General features: G+C 40.5%; 2 protein-coding genes across 2 annotated transcripts; one reads left to right on the forward strand and one right to left on the reverse strand.

Moving 5' to 3' along the window:
• Positions 1-187: 187 nt before the first annotated feature.
• LOC126837556 (protein virilizer-like) lies at positions 188-4,929 on the forward strand. The gene is made up of 4 exons (XM_050571497.1): positions 188-751; positions 911-1,017; positions 3,901-4,036; positions 4,227-4,929. The coding sequence occupies exons 1-4, from the start codon at positions 680-682 to the stop codon at positions 4,413-4,415; spliced, it is 504 nt and encodes a 167-aa protein (XP_050427454.1). The 5' UTR covers positions 188-679; the 3' UTR covers positions 4,416-4,929.
• LOC126837276 (uncharacterized) lies at positions 4,862-26,365 on the reverse strand. The gene is made up of 9 exons (XM_050571120.1): positions 26,029-26,365; positions 19,760-20,717; positions 11,862-13,130; positions 10,703-11,445; positions 10,338-10,428; positions 10,141-10,264; positions 9,932-10,076; positions 9,472-9,856; positions 4,862-8,946 (listed from the first exon to the last, which is right to left on the reverse strand). The coding sequence occupies exons 1-9, from the start codon at positions 26,130-26,132 to the stop codon at positions 6,436-6,438; spliced, it is 6,330 nt and encodes a 2,109-aa protein (XP_050427077.1). The 5' UTR covers positions 26,133-26,365; the 3' UTR covers positions 4,862-6,435.
• Positions 26,366-26,860: the final 495 nt, after the last annotated feature.

The raw sequence follows: 26,860 nt of genomic DNA on the forward strand, positions 1-26,860 counted from the left end.
GCGTTATCACTGGTAGCCCGAGCTTCGGTTCATTCAGGTTATCACCATAGATAACATGGTTGTTACCGTAGATAACAATATGGTTTACACCATAGATAACATGGTTATCACCACAATATTATAATCACACTCTAAACACCTGATGAAGTTACTGCTGCTGATGCTGATAACGACGGCCTTCATGCGCAATTAATAATAATATACGGTTATTATTATATGTTGTACATTTTATTGTTGTTATTATTATTTTTATTTTTATTTTTATTATTCGCCCATAGATAATTGTAACGCAGGCGACCACATACATAGGTGTACCGTGTGCGACGGAGACGATGCACCTCTGGGTTTCCGATCTATGTGCATTTTTCTTCCCCTTCTAGCCGTCGGAAAATGCTCTGCCTGTTGTTGTTCAGCACCAGTTCCATCGCAGACACCAAAAACACAATCCACTCGTTTCCGCCGACTGTTATGACAGTGTCTCGTCGTTCGCGCACCGTATCACAGATCTGCACTGATCGGCCGTGGAGTTTCACCAGAGTAGCAGTCAGTCCACATTGAATAAATTAACGACAGCCGTAACGTTATACCTGTCCGGGTACCTAATCGTCTCGCTTCCCAACCGCCGACATATACCCTAGGTACCTACACACACGTACGGTTCACACTGCCAACCGACACAATGAGCTCGGCTCAAGAAACGCTTGATCTCATAACGTTCGAAACGTTTTCGCACGCCTTTCCCAGATCCAACGTAAGTACGACCAAACTCGATTTCATCATCGCCTGTACTTATGGACGTTGGTGAATTGGGTTTGCCCCCGTTCACATGTCAAGGCATTTGAATAATTTGTTCGTTACGATTCGGTGTACAAAGTTATTGTTCTAATGTTGGTTTACTTCTTCCATCTAGGAAATATGCTATGATGTGATGCGTTTTGATTATCCCGTACAACTGTCCGAAATAAGAATCATCCCGTCGTCCATGGTCATGAACACATCAAGCGGTGAAGTACCAGGGTAATAAACATAACTCGTCTTCTAATTTATAGTGTATTTTAAGATGTTAATGACGTGTTAATTTAATGTAAGAACATCATTTATCTTGAAATAATTGCAATTTTTTAGTTTTTCTTTTTAGAGACACTTAAGTTAATGTTATTTTACAATATTAGATAATATTTATATAATAATGTGGGTATTTATATTTAATTTACTTTAGAAATGAAAAATAATTTGATCAACATTTTGACTGTTTGATAACCAGTTAAGGATAATTATTTTTAGTGTAATTAAAGTTTAAAATTTAGTACTAGACGAAAAGTAAAGTGTAGTATTTTTATCTGTGCATATTATGCTACCCGCACTACGCCTCTAGTCCTAAATTTTAAATGTAAATAACTATAAAAGTAACTATTCAAAACTCAAACAGTCAAAATGTAATTTACCAATTAGTAATTTTATAATACTTCTGACCATTTTCGAAATGAATAACTACTGAACTGCAAATATTCTCCGAGCAATGAGTTTAGTACGTTAAATTGATCACACTGCGTAGTGTAACAATATCGATATAAAATAAAAGTATGATGATTGACTGTAGAATTATTTTGAAAAAAGAGTAAAGGAATCTTGTTTGCAAATTATAAATCTACTTATCATTATTTTATGTTTTAAATAACAGACTGTCATAGTATAGTGGCTATTTGCAATGTTTTTAATATTTGTCATACTATATTGCTCACTATTTTATTTTGCCCGTAGTGGTCGTAGAATTTGAAGAATTTAAAAGCACTTAAAAAAAAACAATTAAAAATATTATTTTCAGTAAAATTACAATGTATGTATAACTTACAAAAAGAACCATTTAAACGTATGGACAGTTTTACATAAAAAATTACGATCGTGTTGTGTCCTCGTAATTATTTTCTTTTTACATTTTGTACGAAATTAAAACAATTTCAAAAATTACGTTTGAGAATTTTAACATTTCTATTCTTGATAAATCAAACAGACATTTAACTTTAGGCATAATTTATTGTAATAATAGTTTGAGCATGTGTAATATCATTGCAATACAAACAGTAGTAGTAGTAGTAGTGTTATTTGAACAGAATATCTGATAAATGTCAGTATTTTAAGACTTGATACGTTTGTATTAGAATATACCTAATGTGTTTGTAAGCATTTTGGACTTTACCCACTTATGATATGGTCACATATCAAACACCGAGTGGTCACAAGCAACAAAAATAGGTTTATAATATTTATAATATTTGTTCACCGATTAAAAGTGTTTTATAAACGTTGAACGACTGACCATAATACAAATAGTAATAATCTAATAATAATAACAGTTGTAGTTTAACTAATACCAATAAAGAATAATTGTTAAAAAGGATACTGTAAAATCATCAAATGCGTGACAATGAGAGTTACGTTTGTAATTAATAAAAAAAATTTTTAAATTTATAAATAAATTATTTGGAAGTTCACTATTTAAAGTACCAAAAAAAAAATGGGTTTTATGGACAATTTTATTATTTTCGAAGTGGCTATGATATTCTTACGGATAAAAAAACAATTAAATGAGTAGATTTGAATGCGGGCTACATTTGAATAATGCGTAAAATATTGAGAAAATAAAATAACGTATGTATGTTTCTTACTAAGTTGAGTAAGTTGATAAGTGTTGTAAAAAATTGCTCGAGTTTTAAAAAAAATTAATTAAGAACCGAATACCGCCTTATAAAATATAGTATATTATATGTTTATGTTCTATATTGATTTTCTTTAAATAAAGAGAAACCATTTTATATAAAATAAATTAATTGTACTGTACAAAATTTAATATATACTAATAAAAGACATTCAAATATGCCACCTTTAGATGATTCAAATGTAATCCATAGTCGGTGTAGATTTGAATAAAAATGTATTGTAAAAAATTGATAAATAAAATAATTTACTTGATTGGGGGCGGTTGGGAATAGTGTGTTTAAACCAAAGATTGGCACTCTCAAACTTGAAATTTGCCATAAAATAAAATAACTATGAATTATTAATAATATGATTTTCATTCAAATCTACCCCCACTTTTTTTTTGGTAAATTGTTTACACGTGTTAGGTTTTTTATCTGTACAATTATATTATATTAAAATGTATCGTAGTAAAAAAAAAAGAGTGCGTTGATAAGTACGGCCAGTGTTTATCAGGTCAAATGGTCAATGTTCTAATCGAGTAAATAGTTTATACTGTTTAACCCATAACCAAAACAAATCTTAAGTAATTATTGTATGTATATACATATTATTTACATTTCATACAGAATATTATAATAGTATATGACAATATTGTATTATGTACATTACACAACATATGAACAATGGTCAAAAGACCAAACTCAGTTTATTATTCCTATGTTTTCTTACCAATATACTATATCTTAAATCATAAACTAATAGTAGTTATTTTATAGTTAGATTTTGATCAGGACAATTTATTTACAGCTTATTTCTATTGTTAGTTTTAGATTTTATAAATTTTTGACAATAAATGATACAATAATCATTTAAAATGATTTACGTGTCTTCTAAACCGATTTCAAATAAAATACATTGCTTTTTGCTATAACATTTACAATATCTATTAGGAAGCTAATTTTTCATTTTTATTTTCAATGTTATGACTAAAAATTGACTTGTACAATTTATTTATGGAAAATCATACTATTATCGACAACACAAATATACAAAAATAAATAGGTGCATTCTAAAATAACCTCAGACATGACTTTTCCATATTAGGCAATGGATTGGTTGTTTTTTTGTTTAAATTATAAATTTTGGATTATATTTTTTTTAAATAGGTTTTAAACAGTGTTTTTTTTTTTTTTATTATAGATCAACAAACCCGACAAAGTTTTCAGTACAGTTTTACATCAACAACATAAACAACGAGTCGGCTACGACGTTCGAAAACTTGGGCACGTTTGAATATGACGCCAACGCCAACATCCAGTACAAATGCAATAGCAGAGTAAATTATGATTGTTTATTTATTTATTTTTACTCTATTTGGTGTACAGCGATAAAAGTGGAACTAAAAACAAGAATCTTTACTATATGAGTAATTTAAAACAATAATTAGACTAAACTGGCCATTTGCTGCTCCTACGGTAATAGATTTAACAGTAAACTACTTGATAACACATTTTCCATATTTTCAGATCTGGTCGGACCGATTGATTGTGAGCGGATCGTACACGACCATATCGATAGCCACATTCGGATCGTTGTGCGTGGACCCTGCCGTTGCTGCGGGCAACAGGACGACCGCTGGCTACGATTTCGATTCAAACATCACGTCGTATATGTCCCAGTTGAAACTCAGCTCAAACACCAAAAACAACGTGTGAAAAACACACATCGTTCACCACACGCTTCCCCTCTACTTTCCCCCCACCCCTATTCTATAAAATTACCATGGTTAAAATAATTATCTACGATTCGTCTGCGCTTTATACGACAGATTTATTTTTCTAATCGGTCATTTTGCTCTTTGTTTTTCTTTTATAATGTTCCTAGTACAGAACATAATAATGTTATAATAATATTCTAAACATATCGTAATAGTTTTATTTTTTTTTTTTTATATATTTACTATAATATATTTTTGTTATTCTAATATCATATTTTTTGTTCGATGGAACACAACACACACACACACAAGCTATGAATTCACGTTTTGGAATCATTATATTTAATACACGACTGATGAAAAAAATAAAATAACATAACCAATTGATCTCGTTACTTATACAATATAATGATGTATAATATTATTATGTATTTATATGTATTTTTTTTTATCTACACGTGTTTTCTTTAGTGTTAGAAAAATAAAAATTACCATATATTGTATCCGTTTTGTAAAAATAAGAACAACAACAATATACATTATTTTTATTTGCACGATCGTCTTACAAAGATTACAAGTCCACATATACTCGCACACGTCTTTCCTATCCTAAGATTGGACCACAGCACGATACTACTTCTGTGAAGTATTTTGTGTGTACAAATAATATTTGATTTTAATACAACTAATAAACGGTGTGATTGAACTATATAGGACCAGAACGCATTTAAAGAATACGACTTTGTAAACAACGTGTACTTTTATATTAATACAATTTACGTTAAAAAGAATATCCAATCATGGCGATTAAAAAAAAAAAACATTAATGTTTAATGTTGTATACATTTTATGGTTGTATGTAATATATATATTAATACCGAGTAATTTTGAAAAGAAAAAAAAATGAAACCAATTACAAAGAGTACAATAATAAATTATATAATATTGATATAATATACATAAGTTTGTTATTTGAAATTTTATAAATGATAACAGGTATAATAATAATAATAAAATGTTATACATATAATATATATATCCCCGTTGGCGCAAAAGACAATAATTATTACTTCGATTATAATATTTTATCGATAACAAACACACATTTTCACAGTCTCCTGGAATCTAATAAAATAATATAATATAATGTTTCGCGGTCTAAACTAATTAACAAAAAAGAAAAAAAACAAATAAAATAAAATAAAACAGTCTACTTAAGTATACGATATTATTTTAATAATGATAACTACGACAAATGTATATAATAAAATAATATGTTTGTTTAAACACCGAGGTAAATCATTACGGCAGCTAGGTACTGTATATATATATAATAATAATAATTCTAAATTAGTGGTACGTACTACGATAATTTGTTTTATATTTAAGTACCCCAACCTAGAAAAGACCATGGCACACGTTAATAATAGTAATATCGTTAGTTTGTTTTCGGCCCGTCCGGACGTCGTTTGATTATTAAACGGTTACCTATAACCGGTCAAAATAAATAATAACGTAAGAGTATAATATAATAATAATTATTGTAAGTAATATATATGTGTTGGAAGTATATATACAAACGTAAAATATGATTAAAAATTAAGGTCGAGGTCGTCAAATAAAATAATATATACAAAAAAAAAAAAAGGAAACAAAACAAAACAAAACAAAAAAATAATTAAAAATAAACAAAAACTTCTTAAAACGGTGTATTAATTTTTAACGGTCGGTCGTAACTTGCTATAAGTATAGTAGTCATATAAAAATTGGTGGGGTGTCATTGTTGTAAACATAAACAATAATCAAAAGAAAACAAAAAGACAAAGACAAGTGTCTTACGGTCATCAACCTATTACCTTCTCTATATGGCAATAGTGTACGGTCGCTAAAGGGGCGGCGTCGGGGGGGGGGGATTTCTTATCTGGTGGGATTCTTATCAGGGGGATTCCAGGGAGGTTGTAGGGGTTGGGAATGATAACAGAATAATATACTACTATGTGGGGGGGGAGCAAGGGGGGTTACTTCTTTTTCTTCTTCTTGTCGGGCAACTCGACCTTGCCGCCCTTGAGCAACCGGACGAACGTCGGTTTGACGGTGCTGTTCTCGTTGAAGTCGATCAAGGGCTCGCAGCCCTTGGGCGTGAACCGGATGCTGCCGTCGAACCGGTCGCCCATGTCGCGGAACACGAAGAACGACTCCTCGTCCCGAACGTCGTGCGGCTCGTCCCGCTCGAACACCCGCTTGCCGTAGTACTCGAGCTGCCGGTCGTCGTCGTCGTCGTTGGCGGCGTTCAGCGGTTGTAGGCCGTCCGCCGGCGGCATGTCCCTGGCCACCGGCGGTCGGCCGAAGTGCACGCGCATGTGGTCCGACAGGTCGCTCTCGGTCTGCGTGACGTACGTGCAGAACGTGCACACCCGCTTCCACCGCTTGGACGAATGGTGCACCACGTGCTTGTCCAGCTCGGCCCGGGAGCCGCACACGAACGGACACTCGACGCACTTGAACACCTCGGCGTACGCCGATTCCAGTTCGAACGCCGTCTGCGCGTCGCTTATCTCGTCCCGGAATTTCTTCGTCCGGGTAGTGTTGTTCGCCGTCGGCGTCGGCCGGTCTTCGCCGCCGGCGGCACAGCCGCCCCGACGGTGATGATGGCGGAAGTTCACGCTCCGGCGGCTACTACGCTGTTCCTGCTGCGGCGGCTCTTGCTTGTCTTGGACCGGTTCCGCCGCCGGTACCGGCGGTTCTGTTTCTGGTTCCGGTTGCACCTGTTCCTCCTCCGCCGCCGCCGCCGCCGTTTGTTCCGCCGCCGCCGCCGTTTGTTCCACCGCCGCCGGTTGTTCCACGGCTCTTCCGGCGCTTCGATTTCCATTTCCACGTCGTCCGTCGTGCGTTCTCTCTTCTTCGATTTCGTTGTCAAATACTACGATGCCGGCCGCGGCCACGTTCCGGAGCTCCGCGTGAAGAGCGTGCTTGCGCTGGTGCTGCACGTAGTTGGCCGTGTACTTGACCGAATAGTCACACTTGTCGCATTTGTACTTGTCGTCGGCGCCGTGCAGCGTCAGGTGCACCTTGTACTGTTCGCGCTTGTCGAACGCCGACGGACACTTCGGGCACTTGTACCGTTTCTGTTTGGCCACACCGTTCTTGACCGTGGTCGGATAGTAGAAGATCGGGTTGCCGTGGATTTGCGTGCCAAACTCGGGGTCGGCGGTCGACTCGGTGTTGCCGTCGTCGGCGGCCGCTTGAGCGACGGCCGCGGCCTGCGCGGCGATGGCGGCCCGCGCGGCAATGGCCTTCAGCGACGACGAAGACTCCTTGAGGGCGTCCGCGATGGACGTGGGCGATGGCGGCGGCTGTGCGGCGGCCAACGCTTTGTTCGCGCCGCGGGAACGCCTCTCCCTGGGCGGCAGGTCTTCGTGCACGGTCTCGTGTCTGATCAGGTTGCCGTACGTGCTCACAGCGTAGTCGCACCGCCGGCACTTATGTTGGCCAGGGCCGCCGTGCAGCGTCAGGTGGTACTGGAGGGCGGCGATCTTGAAAAACCGACCGGGACACTTTGTGCACGTGAACTGCCTAACGTATCCTTTGGCCAGCGGCTTGGTGGAACCACCGGCCACCGTCGACGGCGGAGGCGACTTGGCCTTGTCGGACCGGCCGGGTCGCGGGTACCGGCGGCTGACGCCGTGTTCGGCCACCAACTGGTCGGTGCGCGTTTTGTACTCGTCTTCGTGCAAAGGTCGGTGTAGTGCGATGAACTCCTCGGTGCGGGCCGAGTACGTGCAGTGTTGACAGGCGTACGACCAACTGAACCGGTGGCCGCGGTCGTGACACCTCAGGTCGGCGACCGACAAGTAGCGGGCCGGACACCACTTGCAGAACTTCAATCCGCCATCGTCGACGCCGCGGTCCACGAGCGTCGGGTCCAGATCGGACTCCAGTCGAACGACGTGCTCGAGCGCCTTGATTTGCGCTTGGTCGCCGATGGCCGAGTCCCAGAACGCGATCACCGAGTTGTAGTCGTCGGCGTGAACCTTGAGATGCGACGACAGCACGCCCGCGTTGTTGCACACGTACGTGCACAGCTTGCACGGGTGCATGGCGTCCGAGCCGGTGCCCGGCTGGTCCGAGTGGTCCGAGTGCATCTTCTCGTGCTCGAGCGTGTTGTGCCGCCGGCCGTTGGTGTGCGGACAGTGCCGGCACTTGTACACCTTGGCGAACGTGCCGTCCTTGTACGACCACAGCATGGGCGTCTCGTTGGCCCGGTCACCGTCGTCCACGTGGTTTTTGGCCAGCATCTCCCGGTAACCGGCCCGGATGATCGCGTCCTCTGGGTACGCGCGTTCCGGTTCGTCCACCATGTGCGCGCATCTGTAGTGGTCGTACAGCAGGCTCAGCTTGGTCACGTTGTACACGCACCGGTCACAGTTGTACAGAGCGCCGCGACGGACGTGCAGCTGTTTGTGGGCCGCCATGTCCGCTTTGGTCGTGGAATAGTACCAACACACATTGCACGGTATGCATTCGGATGACTAAAGATAAAAATAAAAAAATTAGTTTTACATTAAATTTCAATATTTACTATATAATATTTTTTGACATGGATATGTATGTCTTAGTGCTCACAGTGATGACGTCATTATGGATTATGGAGTAGGATTATGAAGAGTATTAAGGAATTATGGAGGTGAATTGATAGAGATACTAGATTGCAGGACATATCCATCTATTGATGTATCTGCATGATGTGTGGATATTCTTAACTATATTTAGCCATATTTCTTGAGTCACGCTTTATTGTGAGGATTTTTCCCGACACAAGTAAGACCTCAGTTTAAAAATAACATTAACGGTAATAATACCAAAAAAAAATTGTGGAGTAGAGAGAACCTTGGTTTTAATTTTAAGGTAGACCGCTTGAACCACGGATTGCTCCAACACGTCAGACTTAATATAAACCCACAATATATATCTCCCCCTACTCTGTTAAACGTGTTGGCTGTCCTAACTTCCCTCGGTCATCTTTTACTTTATTAACTGATCTAACGTGTGCGTACCTTGAGTTCGAGATCCCTAGGGAATTCGGCGTCGTCGTCGTACTGGCAGTCGTCCTCGAAAGCCCTCTTCTCAGCCGGCAGACGCGCATCCGTCTTCGCTTCCAGCCCAAGCTCCTTCTCCTCCTTGGGCTGCACGCCGTTCACCACCACCGTAGACTTATTACCATGTTCTATCGGTTCGGATGACATATCCATCGACGGGCGGTCGTCGGCCTCGTACTTGGTCGGTTCGCCGACTTCCATCGCCTCGTCTTGTTCGTCCTTTGCATCTGATTCGCCGTTTCGTTTGGCGTTTTTAACACGGGAATCGTCCGGGTGGTGACTCTGTTCGCCGCCGCCGCCGTCTTCCATTTCGTGCGCGTACTTCATGTGGTCCAACATGGCTCTGGAAACGACCACAAGTCAAGAGTTAGAGTTATGCACCGCCGACAGTGCATAATGGTGAACAGCTAATAGTTACTTTTTCTCTTCGGACCAGAACGGACAGTACTCGCACCGGTATTTGGTCTCTTGGGGAATGTGCTTTTGCATGTGTTCCTTGAGCTCCGCCTGGGTCCTGGACTTCACGTCGCACAGCGAACAAGACAGTGTGGTTTTGTCGTCGCCTGCAAAAGGAAAATGTTTAGATTTATTTTTTTTTAACCCAGCCACAAACAGAACAGTGCTTACCGTATAGGATAAACGTCTTGGCCGACAACGGTTTAGCGTTGTTGGTCGGCGGCGGCGGCGGCGGCACCACCTTTTCTTTTTTCGTCGAATCCGACGCAGAAGACGAGCTGCTTTTGGCTTCCGTCTAAAACAACAATAACATAATCTATTATAACCGATTCGTTCGGGGCCAGCCAATCAATGTGCATACTACTTACGGATATGCTCTGCTGGGGGGACGGGCCGGAGAACTCGCCTCGTCTGTAATGCGCCTTCACGTGGTTCAAAACGGTAAGACGGTCGCAGTCCCTGCAATAGACAAAAGAAAAGCGCACATTAGCATAAGGCACTACACTATAAGTAAAGGAGGCTCAAAAAAAAATAATAAATCTACATTTCATGCAGATACAACAATACACGGATATGTCCTGCAATCTAGTATCACAAATCCACTATCTCTATTAATTCACCTCCATAACTCATTAATACTCCTCCGTAATTCCTCAATACTCCTCCATACACCTCCTCCGCAATTCTCAAGTCTTAGTTGCTTAGACGCTACTCCAACAAGCCGTTTCAGTACCTGAAGAAGCACTTCTTGCATTTCCACACGGTCTTCCGGTTGTCGGCCGAGGGCACGACGGGCGTTACTTTGTTCGTGGCGGACACGCGGCTGATTTTGAATTTCTTAACCTGTCCGTCTTGGCCGTCCACCAACAGCTGATGGCCGTGGCCGTCTTCGGTCTTGAGCACGGCAATAGTCTTGGCGGCAGACACGGTAGTCACGTCCACCAACTTTGAGCACGGAATCGACGGCACGACGACCGCTTTGCCGCTGGTCGCCTGTTTGCCGCTGTTGGACTGTCTGCCACCGCCACCGCTGCTGGCCTGTTTGCCACCGCCGCTGCTGGCCTGTTTGCCGCCGCCGCCGCTGACTGGTTTGACGGCCACAGCCGGCTGTCCGTACGCCTGAGCTTTCTGCGTTCTCCTGCGTCCGCCTACCTGCTGCATCCTTGTGCCGCCGCCCACGCCCCTAGCGCCGCCGTCGCAGTCCACCTTGTCGTCCACTTCCATCACGGTCAGGTACCTGTTGTACTTGGTGTAGTTCCGGCGGCCAGTCTCGTCCGTCATCAGCACTTTGGCGCCCTGATGCGAGTTGTCCCGGGCCGACTTCAACCGGATGTGCTTGGTGATGTCCCACCGCCAGTTGGACCGGTACGCGCAGAAAGAACACTCGAACGGTTTCTTGTTCAGGTGGCCGACGATGTGCACGTGGAAACGGGACGCGGTCGACGCCCAGAACGTACAGTGTGGGCACTTGAACACCTAAAAAAATTAAAAAAACACAGACAAGATGTGGTCAGTGTTGGGCAAATTGTAATCAATAATCAGAAAAATAATCATGTAGTTGTAATCATGATTACATTAATCACTCAAATATAATTTATAATCATGAAAAGATTAATGATTATATTTTTTTAACCGCCTAAGGCTCAGTGGTGCAACTAGGAGGGAGGAGGCTTAGCCCTTTGACTAAAATTTAGCCCCCCCCCCCAAAAAAAAATATTTTTTGTTGACTTGAATATCAGTTAAATTGTATTTTTTTTTGTCGTTTAAAAATTGAAAAATAACGCTTAATGAACGTTATTAAAACTCAATATGTTTTTCAAGTAAAACAAATTCGTGCAAGTGTCAAGCCAAGATGATGCCGATTGGAGAGAAATTTTTTGTTTTGTACTTACGGTTTTGTACATTTTGCCTTCTTTCCGGTGGAACTGTTGATGCGGTTGCAAGACTAGATTGGAGTAGAACTCGCCACGCTGATCCGACTGGTCCGGCTGGTCTTCTTCGCTCTTGACGTCGGTCGTCGTCGTCGGCGGCGTCACAATGGTTTCTTGTTTCAGTTCTTCTTGGGCTGGAGCGCACGCCGGCGCTGTGTTCCAGACGAAAATCTTGTTTTCCATCGGATGATGCGCCGCCCCGTCGACGTCGTCTGCCGACTGGGCGGCCGCCGTCCCTTCGTCGCCCATCTCCTCCCGCTTTATCGTCCGACCACCGCCGCCGCCGTCGTTGTCGTTGGTCTCCACTTTGACGGACGTCGCCATGGCCGCGGCCGCCGCTTCGCACGTGTTCAAATGCACCTTGAGTTCGGCGCTGGTCTTGCACCTCTTCCGACAGTGTTGGCACCTGGTCGACTTGAGCTCGGACGACGACAGCGTGGCCACCACCGGCGGCACGTTCTTCTCCTCCGGCTTGACGTCGCCGTGCGTCCTCTGGTGGCACATGAACTCGGACAGGCACTTGGACTCGTGCTGGCACACGTCGCACTTGAGGTCGGACGTCTCGTCCACTTTGGCTTTGAGTTTGTCGAAAAACGAAGAGCCCGTCCTCTTGGAGTGGCCGCTGCCGCCGTCCGACGACGAGGCTTTGCTGCTCCTGGGCGAGCCGCTGTTGCTCCTGTCGCCGCCCCCGCCGCCGCCAAAGGTCGACGTCGACGACGTAGCCTGTTGTTGTTGTTGTTGTTGTTGGTCACTGCCCGTCGGCGGCTTGAAACCGTCTTCGTCGATCAGCGAAGCGAAATCGCTGAGAGCGCTCTGCGCGGCGTTCGCCTTGAGCCGGTTGTAGTCTTCCTCGGACACGGTGGCCTTGGTGCTGATTATCCGGATGACGGGCGGCGCCGCGGCGGCCGGCTTGAACCGCTGCTGCTGTTGCTGGTCGATGGGTATCAACCGGGGCAACGGCCTCGGTGACTGTTTCTTTTTGGCCGCAGCCGCCGCCGCCAACGCCACGGAGTGACTGCGGTCCATGTGGGTTTTCACGTCGCACTCGAACGCCGACTTGAAGTCGCAACTGCTGCAACTGAACAGGTTCACCGATATGTTACCGTCCGAGTTGACGGCCTTTGTCACGATGCTCTTGACCGGGTTCGCTTTGGCCGAGCTGTTGGGCGTGCTCTTGGTCTCCGTCATGATCTCCACCACGCCGTCTTTGGCCGTCTCGTAAGTCACGATCTGCACAAACACATAAACGTACATTCTTTAGACAAACGGCTAACCAAAAATGTTAAGAGTATCCGCACACTTCATGCAGATACATTACAATACATAGATAAGTCCTGCAATCTCTAATCCAATTAATTCACCTCCATAATCCCCCATACTACTCCGTGATCCACCCCCATAATTCCATACTCCACATAATTCCATAATGCCGTCAGCACTGAATCGACCGTTTTTAAAGCGCTAAGTTGGCCCCACTGTAACCGATTTTCGTCGAATGGATTTTGACATTTAAATAGTAGCCCCAATGTTGTACGGTGCCATTATCTTAAAATCGATAATGTCCTTTATATGTATAATATATGGTCGTAGCTGGCTGAAATACTACCGTCGCCATTGTCAACACACATAGGTTGTAACAAATGTACTTAATGTATCACATTATGTTATGCACACACAACAGTATCGGACCGACGACCACCGCAGACGAGTGTCCCCTTAAGAAGAACCTACGACGACGATCGCCTCGGACGGAAGACACGCCAAAGGTAAGTACGACTAAGTAAGAAGCAAGTAAGTGAGCGACTTGGCTCGCTATTTAATAACCGTTGCAATAACAATAACCCGCAGAGTATAACGACCGCTTCTGGGGCCACAGCACCCGTTATTATTATTAGGTGGTATATTATAGGCAGCGGTAGTATTTAAACGCTACAGGCATCTGCTATGGCGCGCACACACACACGTGCACATATATGTGCATAGATTTACAAGTAATTAACGTGCGTGCCTCGGCATTTTTCCACGCATAAAACACAATAATGTGACAAACACACACACACACACAAGACGCGTGAACAACGCATTTTATGTGTATATACATATAATATGTGCTTCGACAGGGAAGTCCTGACGTTACTTCTTCTACACATATGGTGTACAACACTGTGTGCTAACCACCACCCACGTGCTCTACTAGAACCTGATCCGTCCGGAAATCATATGCTACAGTCATGTTACTCCAACGCAGGCCGGACAAGGCCGTCGTTTTTAGGGGCACGACAGCTACATAGGCGTCAATCGTTTATATGTATAAACATAGGAAAATCAATCTATTAAACACTACTACTATAAGTACGGTCAGAACGCGACAATCCTAATCCAACAGTAAAGTTTAAAAGCCATACATATATACATGTACATAAATTTATATATACATATCAACGCGATAACTTGTAGTCCACAAACAGTCAAAACTGCATCGTCGAACGTCGGACATCGTCGTCGAACGTCGGACATCGTCGTCGAACGTCGGGCATCATCGTCGAACGTCGGATATCATCGTGAATCGTCGCCAAATTAGAAAATAATTCATAGAATAAAAAAAACTAAACCCGGCAAGCTCCGTTGCCGTAGGTAGTGTAAGTAGGCGTGTCCGATAATTAATAGTAATTAATTTTTCGCCCATATAAATCACATGACATTGTTAACATTGTGTGTGTACCGAAATATAGGACTACTAACTAGCGGTTAAACCGCAAGTCGGAGATGCGTGCCGCCCGTGTACGATATTTGTATAGCCTCGAAACTGCACTACTATTACAAGTATAAAATCGTATCTAATCGTATATTATACATGCTTAAGTATAGAAAATCGCAAAATATGCTTGTGCGCGACTCTGTATTAAGTAACGCAGTCATCGGCATGTCGTCACATATATAATCATCGGCGTCGTCATCATCATCACTATTCATCCAATTGCGTTATTACTAATAGGTATTTTACTATTATTATTATTATTATTACTACTACAACTATTTATTATAATTACAATTTTACAACCAGCCTTACACAGCCTGCTGCTGGATTTCTCCTGTGCACAAGACAATATATATTATAATATTATATCTAGGACTTCGTGAGATCATCAGCGACGTCGTCGACCGGCATATACATAATTATTATAATATAAAAGTTTAAACAAAATTGCTTAAAAAAAAAAAAAAAACACTACAAGAAAAAAATCCACAGGGAACGTGGCCGGCCAGAGACCGTAAGCATTACAACAATAATAACATTAGTATACATAGAATTAAACCGACGGTATCTTATGAGTATTTTTTTTATGATATGTCTACTAGCCTACTATTGTTATTATCTATATATTTGGTTTGCTAATCGTACGTCTCCAAAAAAGCTTAGGCGTTCTGTCTGCGTTTTTTTTTTTTTTGCTTTATCTACGAGATACAACTACTACTACTACTTTGACGTTGTAGACGTGCACATAATATATCAGAAAAAAACACTTGTAAACACGTGTATAAACTGCAATATTATAGTCGACGGCCGTGGCGAGCGCACGACAAGACGATTACACGAAAGTCCGAAATCGCCAACTTGCCATCGAGTAAAAAAAAAAAAAATAAAAAAAAAAAAAACAGGTCCAAGGAGAGACTTCTCTGCCGACTGACCTCGACCCAAGCTCAAACCGAAACCAAGAGTTATTGTATATTACATAACACACAGGGTGGTGGTAAATTGATCCGAAAAAATGGTATTATATTCAGACCGATTTTATTGTTTCCTTGGCGATTCACGTGAAGGAGGAGAAGGAGAAGAAGAAGAAGAAGCAAAAGAGGAAGTCGTTATTATATTGTAGTGGTCTCATCTGGCAGCAGCAGCAGCAGCAGCAACTGGCCACACGCGGGTCTAAGTGTGTTATTCAGTCATTGGAGCGAGGTCGTCCGGGCAGCACACACAACACGCTTACTACACGTTATTTATCAATTATAACCGGTGTGTGTCGGTATATTTTTTTTTTTCAACTCTTCAAATTTGTGTACTTACTCTTTGGCAAAAAAAAAAAAACTCGCCTATCACGAGACAAAACGATAATCACAAATTACGCACTGCCGCTGTGAAATATGAAATTATTTTAATAGCTTTTACAAAACACACACGCATACACCGCACGCCACAACCTGTAACTGTGACTGTTGTCGGTGTGAGCAAAACGCTGCTGCTGCTGCTGCTGCTGTTGCTGCTGTTGCTGCTATATTATTACATTAAATACTTAACCTATAGTGTACATATATATATATATATATTATATACATATATATATATATATATATATTGTGTTATAAAGGCGGGCGCAAACGCAAAGATAACGAACACACGCCGCGGTTCTTCGTCGGACGGCGAAGCCTTGAACGTTAGACTATATAAATAATGTTATGTGCGTATTAAGTGTTGTACTGTGTGACTACTACTGTGCTCTGCAGCAGGTTTATAATATCTAAGAACCAATTATAATAATATACTCAATAAAACATAGTATTATATTATATCCAACGCCAATAAATATTATAATTTGCTGCACTATCCTTCGCCGCTATATACCTACTTCTAATAATATGTATGAAAAAACAATCATATTAACCATGCTAACGACATTTTATTATTATAGAGCGAGTTCGTGTGTAATGTAATAATTAAAAAAAAAAAAAAACAATTACAAAACCAAAAGATAAAAATATAAAATAATGTATGCGTAATCGAAAACGGACCAGACAACGATATAGATAACATCATCGAAAACGATAACCAGGCAAGCCAGCCCGCCACAGTACACTAAGGAGGAACTCGTCAAACTTGACATTAGAAATAATGTGATAATTAAATCGCACACAAATACAGGCGGTCGTCGATTGGCAGAGAGATGGACGTAAATGAAAAAATTATTTGAAAAACACTACTTAGACTTATCGGTTTTGTTTTTCAAGGTTCAAACGCAATTGCTCAAAAATCGCAAAAAAATCCAACAAGTAATATACAGACTTCGCCGACAGCCCGTGCTTATATTAACATAGAATATTATTATACTTGAACAACCCTTTTATGCTGTTCAAACAAAAAAAAATTAGCGCAGCTGAACCTGACGACCAGCCAAAAAGTAAGTTTGGCCCAAGTCAACCGGGTCAGATTTTGGGATTCATTTGTTCAACGAACTTTTTTTAATAAGTTTGGGTTTTCCACTTTCAGCGGCACCGTGAATCATCGTGTGTTGGATTTATTTCACACTGGGAATCTATACTATATCTTAGACGTTATGACAGTCTACGCGAAGCACACACACAGTTGTGTACACTGCGATTTCGATACCGGATGACTGCTGGCTCTTGGTTTCCGCTTATCCCACACCGCCAGAGTATACAGGGTGTTTTAAAGTGATCCGCTCAATATCACATAGGGTATATTATTTCCTGTATTACAGGGTTACACGCACAGGGTGATTCTATATAAGGACGACAAGACAATTGCAATTGTGCAAACCATGAAAATATTGACTAAACCCTATGTGTGATATATTGAACGGATCACTTGTATATATCTCCCTGTACATAAATGGAAAATATAATAGAATAGCCTGCCCCTAACCTAGCTTGTGCATGAGGCGCAAACGTTGAGTCACAACACGGTAAACGACCTCGCCCACAGCCGCCATGCAGACTTAACGTCGTCATCGACACAACCAACTACTTTTGTAGTTCAACAACTACTTTTATTGTTATTACTAGACACATTACACCGGACAGCACGCCCTGTTGGCTTGTACCTGCAACCGGGTTTATGGTAATAATAGCTGTAAACGTCCTAAAAAATATTATTTAGGCGACAGAAAGTCAGCGTGCTTATCCGAGAAACCGACCACACAATTATAATATAACACATGAAACCAATTGAACGCACAAAGACTGTTAAAAAACCGATAAGATAACACACGGAGCCGACGACACGGCTGCCGAGTGACTTGAAAAGTGCGATAAATACAGTAAGTATTTATAACATAATAATATCATGTAGATCCTAAACCGTCCTTGGCCTAAGGTGCAAAAGTCTAGGCTGAGGACTCGAGTCGAAAAAGTCTTTCCAAATCGAGGAAAACGACCATAAAATTTCACATCACGCGAAAAATCAAATTTCTAAACACAAATATTTAAAAAAAAAAAGTATTTGTTAGCAAATCTTATTAATTTAAATACAAATCTACAAATACAATGCATGGCGCGCGATAATAGGTAAGATTTTTGTTTTCTCAACAATTATGTTTTTCTTCTTCTAAAGATAACAATTTTTCTGAAGTCCCGTTCGCAGTTGGAAATAAATACAAAAAAATATATTATTGCATAATACAAGTCGAGCATTTCGAATGGGTGTGCTAATTATCTTGTTTTGAAAAACAATATGCTGTTGAGTATATGACGTATATGTATATAGGTTGTCAAAAGTGACAATAATTTGAAAAGAGTAGATACAGATTTTTGTAGCTCAGATCTATACACTGATTGTCAGTTGAGCTTCTAAAGTAACAAATATATATTATCTCAAAACCAAAAAAGACAGATTGACTGCTTGACGTTTTTCGCTGACGTGTAAATTATGCAAACGACGCTTTGAGCTTTTTTTTTAAGGCTAAACACGACGGTGACGGTGAAAATACCCAATTTTTTAGAATCCTTATCGTTTCACTGGAATATACATGTATAATATATAGTTACAGTACATGACGTTTAAACGCACCACTCTAGTTTTTGTTTAGCGCCAAAAAAACTGTAAAAAAAAAAAACGTTATCTCGGCTTAGATAAGCAGCTCTTGCCCCATACAGACTTGCCTCGTTTACTTTCTCAACGTTTACTTATACACACACACCCCACAATAAAATATTTAAGATTTTTGTATTTATAGAAAAAATAATTTCAACTTAAATGATTCCAAGACGAAAGATAATACTAAATACTAATATATAATATAAGCTCATGGAGCTATGTTTCAACAATGATTTTGGTGGGAACTAATACTAAATGGTATACTGTTAGTACCATTTAATATTTGTTGATGCTTTAGAAAATAAATTCACTAAATATTGTTTATACAATTTATAAACTTAATTGTAGAGATAAATTGTGTGTGCAAAAATCCCCATAAAATAAAAATGTAAAAAAATACACTATTATATTAAAATTATGGAAACATTGAAACATTTGTACTGTTAATATTTGATTTGATTTCCTGTCACAGTGTCATAGATAAAGTCAATAACAAACGCATAGGCATAAATATATAGTGTCTACAAGTTTTTTTTGTTAGTTAACTTAAGGTTTAAATTGAGATTTTCATTTGAAAAGATATTACATTATGGTAATTAACATTGTTTGGCGTTGATATTATCTTTTTAGAGTTGCTAATAAAACAATAGTAATAATAGCCTATTTACTAATTTACAGTTGAATTTTTATTTTTTAAGTGACATATTTTATTACATATCTATTTATATACGTTTCTTTTTTATTTTGTAAAATTTTTTTAAACTTTTTGGCAAATAAAAGAAAAAAATAATTTTTGTAAATTATTAAATTGTGTCATATTGAGTGACCTGAGTGAACATCAGTTGTAATACCTAACCAAACATCCCAACAGTTTTTTTTTGCATTAATAGCATATTTTGTATTCAAGAGAATGTATTTATGTAAAAGCATATTTTTACTAAGATTTTTAATGAATATTAGAAGAATGTTTTCAACTTTTGAAGAGGAATATATTAGCATCTTATATTGGCTAGTAATAGGTAAACGTTACCTCTGTTCCGTCGACTGCCGATCCGGGGGCATCGGACGCTCCGACCCGGTACCTGCGCTTGGTGGCCGGGAACACGTTGCCGATGGGCGGGACGTGGTGGTTCATCTCGTGCACGGTCAGGCTCTGTTTGATGTCGGCCGAGAACGAACAGTGATGGCACTTGTACGTGCCGTTGGCCATGTGGTTCCGGTTGTGCCGGTCCAGGTTCCACTTGTACGGCGTCCGGAAGTCGCAGTCGTCGCACTTGATCATGGGCATCGTGTGGTATTTCACGTGTTTCGTGTACCGGGCCTTCATGTGCGTCACGTAATTGCACTTCATGCACCGGAAGAACTTCTTCTTGAGATGGGCCACCTTCTCGTGCCGGTTGACCAGTATCTGGCTGTGGCTGCCGAACGGACACACCGAACACCGCACGTACGTGGACCGGTGGTCGTCGGCCACCGCGGCCGCTGCCGGCTGATCGTCGGCGGCGGCCGCTTGCGACGTCGACCGCCTTCTGCCGCCGTTATTATCGGGCACGCCGCCGGCCGCCGACTGTTGTTGGCAAGCCTGCGCGTCGGGCTTGACGACCCGCTGCAGTTTGATTTTGAACGAGCCCTTGCCTTTGCCGGCCACGTGCACCATCTGGATGTGCCTTTGCAGCTTCTGGCTGTGCTTGGACGCGTACAGACAGTGCTGGCACTCGTACACGCGGATCTTCTCGGCGTGCACGTTCTTCTGGTGGAACAGGAAGAACCTGGGGTTCTGCGTGTAGTAATTGCACTTGGTGCACGCGTAGTTGCGCTTCACCTTGCACTGGGGCAACGGCGCCGCGGACGCCGTGGACGCGCCGCCGCCGCCCTGGCCGTTTCTCCTGTCCTCCATTCGGTTACGGTTCGTTTGGGTCGGTTTCACCCTGGCCACCGATCTGGGTTCTCTCATCACCGTGGCCTTGGCCATTTCCCTGCGGGCGTATCTGCAACCGAACAAAATCATTAATTAATTAATTAATTAATTAATCAATCAATCAATATTGTTCAAGTTTGCGCGAGAAAATGATTGTCTTACATATCAAATGGATCACTCTGTATACATAATATATACAGGGTGATTCATTTAATTTGTAGTTTTTCTTTTTGAAAACATTTTTATTTATGTAATAGTACATTATTATTGGACAATATACGAATTTGTACCTTGTTTATTATTTGCTAAAGCTTTATCAACTACTACTATCAACTTTTGAAACTTTTAATTGAATTTTTTAAATTAAGAACAGTTTACTGAAAAAATCGACTGGTCGATAACCAGTTTTGAAATAATTATTTTTCAAGTTATTTAGGTTTAAAATCTAAGACAGGAGGTGCAGTGCGGTTTCAGGATATATAATCTATCAACCTATTTCGGTTGTGTGTAGTCTTAAAATGCTGATTGCATTTAAAAAAAAAAAAAAAAAAATGATTATACAACTTACAGTCGTTTTTTTTTTTGGTAGTGTAGTCGAATAAGTTTCGTTAGATTAGTGAATTTTAAATAATGAATAAAAATTAAAAGTTATTAGAGATAACAAAGAACCGACGTCATGTGTTTTATTTTAAAAATGTATACTCATCTAGAAACTGATACTTAATTAATGCTAATTAATTCAAATCTAACCTATAACCTCAAAATTGAGCTGTTTTTTTTTTAAAACTAATTTAAGTCTTTGGGGTCTATTGTTGTGTACAGTGTACAATTATATATATACAATTTATACAGATTTTGGCCAGAGATCAGATTTTGGTCGGTCCCAGATTTTCATCAGACAGACAGTACTCACACAAGCCCAGGTGTCGACTTAGGCCGTGACAGTGTATAAATATAGAAGCGACAGACGTTGCACAAGCCGCCGGCGGTCTTAGGTCCCTGCTTGGCCGACTTAAGAAAATAAAACAATAACGCTGTTGTGTTGTATTTGTCTAGTAGCAACACTGACTGGACAATATATAACATTTTCAACCCTTAATCTTAATACCCAATGTTCATCTAAACCGAACCGAACTTCTCCGTCCCCGTCCGGCTGTGTGTGCCACAAGTGACGACAGTTGTGTAAAAAGTAAAATTAAAGAAAAAAAGTAATTACTTTCTTAATGGCTGCGGTCGTTTTGTTTTAGCGACGACGACGACGACGACAGCATAACACAATAACAACATTATATACATATATATTTATCTATATATTAATATGTATAGTATATGTGCATACACATATAATAGATAGAAACCGTGTCAAGGTTGTATGCGATTCACACACTCACACAAACGGTGTTATAATGGTCATGCCGCGGTCTTAAGACAATAATAATACATCCGACGACGACGACGACGTTGCACTTTTTTTTTTTTTAAGTTTCTACACTTACTATTATATTCTATTTCATTATTATCAATAGGATTTATATTATATAGGGTCTAAGACTGCGGACAGTACACAAGCGACACGTTCAAGTATTATATATATATATATTATACCTACCTATACAATATATAGTATCTCTACACACAAAATACAATCGCCGTGTACAGCCAAATATGTTCCACAGTTGGCAAAGGAAAAATCTTGACAAATTATACTTGAGCCTAACATCGACTTGGACAGCGACCTAACCTAACCAAACCTAACCAAACCTAACCAAACCTAACCTAACCTAACCAAACCTAACCTAACCAAACCTAAACCTAACCAAACCAAACCAAACTTAACCTAACCGTTATTTTTTCTATACCTAGTCCAGGGGGAAGGGCGCTTCCACCTAATACTCTAACTGCACCTTAGCTACAACGAGAAATAAATACATTTCTAAGTCCTAATAACTCTAAGATAATAAATCTGACCAGCTGGCGTTAAAAGTATGATTGTCAAGAGTGGTTATTATTAATTATTATTTTTTTTTTTTTTAACAACCTAAAGAAGGACTTGCTTGGCCGCGGGTTACGCGTCGTTTCTTAATATTCAATTGCGAAACCGTCTTAAGAGAAATAATTATCATCCGTGTAACCGTTAACAGCTGACGATAGTGAAATTGAGCGTTATACCGATTAGAAACGCACGTCCGACTGTAAATCTCAATTATTAATTAACACTGTTGTTGGTCGGAGGACGTTTACCGATTCGCTTTGGACGGATGCGATTGCCAAACGTTTTACAATCTTCTTGAAAGCTGCTAAAAGGCACCTTTAGCAATTGGCCAGAGCACTCACTCCGAGCCACAGTAGATTTTTAGTAAAATATAACGCAATACAATATAATAATAATTAATTAATATTCGCAGTTGTGTTATAATATTTCTTATTGTTCTCTCATAGACTTTTGGATGAATAATTCATGAACAAAGTCAAACCTTGACGCGTTAAACATTTTAATTTAATTAAAACAATTTTTTTTTTTTACTTACCTAATTTTCCTCTAGATAAATTAATTAACTCTAGACTAATTTTACAAGTAACCTTAAAGAAATAACATGATATATTATTTATTAAATAAAGTAAAACTGCTATTAAAATGAATTCAGATAGTGTTTAATAAATAAATGTCCATACTCTCGTGCTTTACCGAACTGAAGCGCTTTGGAAACTACCCAAAAATACGTGACAAGCGGATGTACTCAAATTCATAAACCGGTGTTTTACACGGTTTTGTCTAAAAAAAAAAATATTCAAACGCTCCTAACCTGACCCAACCGACCTGTTATACTCTTTCAAGGACAATCAACCGGGTTTCAACATTAAAAAAAAAAAAAAAACATTTTCTGGGCTTAGACAAGCATCCACAGGCCATACTGTGTTACTACTCTGTGCGCTTTCCATGCTTTTCCTTGTCCTATGCTTGGCTTACCACACTGGCTGCGGCGATGAGAAGCCATACTACTACGTCCGCGTCTGAGCACATTATGTAGAAATTCGATATCATACACTGTCCTGTCTATAATAGGTAGGTAGGTACACAGCTGTACACACGTCCAAGAACGACCGGTGTGTGTTGTAAACGGCAATGGCAGCACAGGCGAATGCCGGCTTGCGGAATGTGTCAATTCCGCGACGGTGGTCTTCTTCTTCTTCTTCTTCTTCTTCTCAGGTATTCTTGCTAGCTGGCTCTACAAAACAACAGCCGTGTGTTGTGCTGCTGCCTCGAGATCGTTGCTTTCACCTTGTATAACGCGGCGAAAACCGGCGCGAGTCCGCCGCCATTAACACCAATAGATAAACACATATAGATATATATATATGACTTAACCGCATCGCACTGACGGATTACCCGTCGCTTTGTCGACGGATTTCGAAAAGGAGAAAAAAAAAAAATGATTACCGAGACACGATTTTGCCCGACTCTTGATCGGTTTCTAATGCACGGCTAGAGCTTGGGGGGGGGGGAGGGAGGGGCATCTTATGAGCCACAGGCGAAGGGGTGGAAAATTTGGTCAAGTACACACACTTGTAATTGTATTATACTTTAGCCGAAAATACCGAAACTGAAACGAGTCTACTAAATTAAGATTGCCCGGTGAAAGCAAAATAATATGTAGACCTAAGAAATTACTGTGGTATACATGTTATAAATAATGTCGCAAAGAGGTTTAGATGATCAGACGGTGAACATGTCGACAGATGAGACTTATGTGGCTTCTTATACCGACTTGACTTATACTCTATGAGTGCAGGTTACTACCGTTACACAAAAACATTGTTCTGACAAAGTTCAAAAGACAATAACGTTAGCAAAAAAATATTGACTTTTAACCGCCTAAAATGTATTTCGAAACATGTCTTGGAAGAGACATTTCGAGCAAAAGTTTACACATATTATGTTACATTACAAAGATCTACAACTGGTTTACATCCTGTATAATATAATATATAGTGTTATAACCAACGTCCAAGCACAGCCGATAAGAAACAAATGTGTACATTGTAGCAATTAATTATTGCTATTATTATTTTTAACTGACAATATTACAATTGATATCAATAATCTCTTTCTGCTCATTCTGTTTGTTGATGAAAATATGTAATCTTTTAAAAAAATAAACAACAACCGATAGGCGCGCTAAAATAAACAGCTCTTGGATTTGACCTTTGCAATATCTCCCAGAGGAGTAGAAATCTGTTTTGGAATAAAACCTTTGACCCCCCCCCCAGAATAATTTTAAACCGATACCAAAATCCAACTTGGCTACTTCACAAGAGTTAAAATTTTAATATGATACCAAATGGAAATTTCTAGAACACAGGCGACCATTAAAATTTAGGAAACACATTATAACTGATGCAATAATATGATATTGGAATCTATGAACTCTTAAGTATTCTCTTAATGCCGGCAGCGTTAGATGCTCTAGGTTCACTATTCCCTAGTGCCTTATAAATTATTACAATCACACGCCAGTGTAAATAGCTCATTATTTTAAAAATTAAACATAATAACACTCCAAGGTTATTGCCAATAATAATAATTACATTGTACGGGTGAACACAAATCTGTTTCACAATTTTTAAATTAAAAAATAATTAAATAATAATTTACAACGTTGGAAGAAACATGCGAATGTTACTAAACAAAATTTACTATAAAATTAAAAAAAGGAATAAAACAAATTCAAGAAAATTGTCCAAATATTGAAAATTGTCTGCGCCGAGACAAATTTGGGAAAACCGTTTCCCCCCAAAAAAACTAAACAATATTTCTATATTTTTAGGAAAGGATTTACTTGCGATACCTCCATCGAATCCGCACTTGGTCGGTTTCCTCCTTTAAACCTCTCAACACAACTAACAGTCGATTGACCATCATTGACCAAATTAAGCGTGTAAATCGGTCCACGGTAAACGAATACCGCCGGGCCGGGTTACATACATCCCTCCCCAAGTACGGTAACGACCAACTGTGTATAAGCATTGTGTGAAAATCCGGACAAGAGCTGTGTTAATTGGGTCGGGCGACCGGCACATCCGGCCGCCGGCAAGTCGTTTGCATAATAAGACGTTGAATAGTAGGTATTTTTTTTTTAAGAAACACAATCCGGCTGCTCCTAAAAAACGCGGCCAGACATCTTCGAGGAGATCCGGACGGGTTTGTCCCCTAAGGCCAAGCGAGAGGAGTAAGAGGAGGCGGATTTTCACGTCCTAGAGACCTAACTTGTTAACTTTCGGTTGTGGGACAGAGACCAGGGTAGACGATATCCCCTGCTGTGATCGTCTACTTGTCCTTCTCGACCGCCAGAAGGTCAGGATAAGATAATATGGTCTGGTACCTTTTATTGGCCGGTTGCGTTTTCTTTGCGCCACAGCTGCTGTTGGTTTTCATGACCTTCATCGCGGTGTACTGTAGCCGCAAACGACGGCCGACCGGTAACATTAATAATAACTATCACTTTACATGCATAACGCACACACACACACACACACACGGGTAAGTACGATTTTTCGGGAACACCGCGAGCACTACCCACAGCAGTTAATTAAAATTACCATTTTTTTTTTCTTTGAGACGATTTTGTATTTTTTACTCTTGAACCGCGACTACAGAGCGACGGCACTGGCGACGACTGACCGACCGACAGAGTGTGTGTTTGTGTGACTGGCAAAGAGCACAAGAAATAAGAAGATGGTGGGAAACCGGCGGCGGCAGCGGAGGAAGGTCGACTTGTCTGCTTTGCCCGTGTACCTGCTGGTGTGGTACCGCCCGAGAGATGTGGGATAAATGTGCACTAGCCGGTATTAGGCAGGCCCCATACATAGGCTGCTGCTGCTGGTAGGTTAGGTAGGTAGGTAGGTAGGTAGGTATAATAATAATAATAATATAATGTACACCGCATAGTACTAACCATACATATAGTACACAGCCGTTGTGGTTCTTCAATTACACGCGCGCATCAGCTGTCTCTTAACAAAAATTCGATTTCGACGCGTCCAGCACAAGTCTTATAATATTAATATAATATATATATATAGAAACGGCACGACCAGAAGACCACGACGACTACGACGGCCTTGTTCCACTTGAACTTGTCGCCGCCGCCGCCGACTTGGCTTTCCATACTTACATACGTGATATACATTATGACGTGTATGTGTGTGTATATA

Source organism: Adelges cooleyi, unplaced genomic scaffold, assembly GCF_023614345.1.
Source record: "Adelges cooleyi isolate 19-005CV unplaced genomic scaffold, UGA_ACOO_1.1 ACOO_flye_CR_arks_rails_tigmint_CR_PRNA_106, whole genome shotgun sequence".
Taxonomy (NCBI): domain Eukaryota; kingdom Metazoa; phylum Arthropoda; class Insecta; order Hemiptera; family Adelgidae; genus Adelges; species Adelges cooleyi.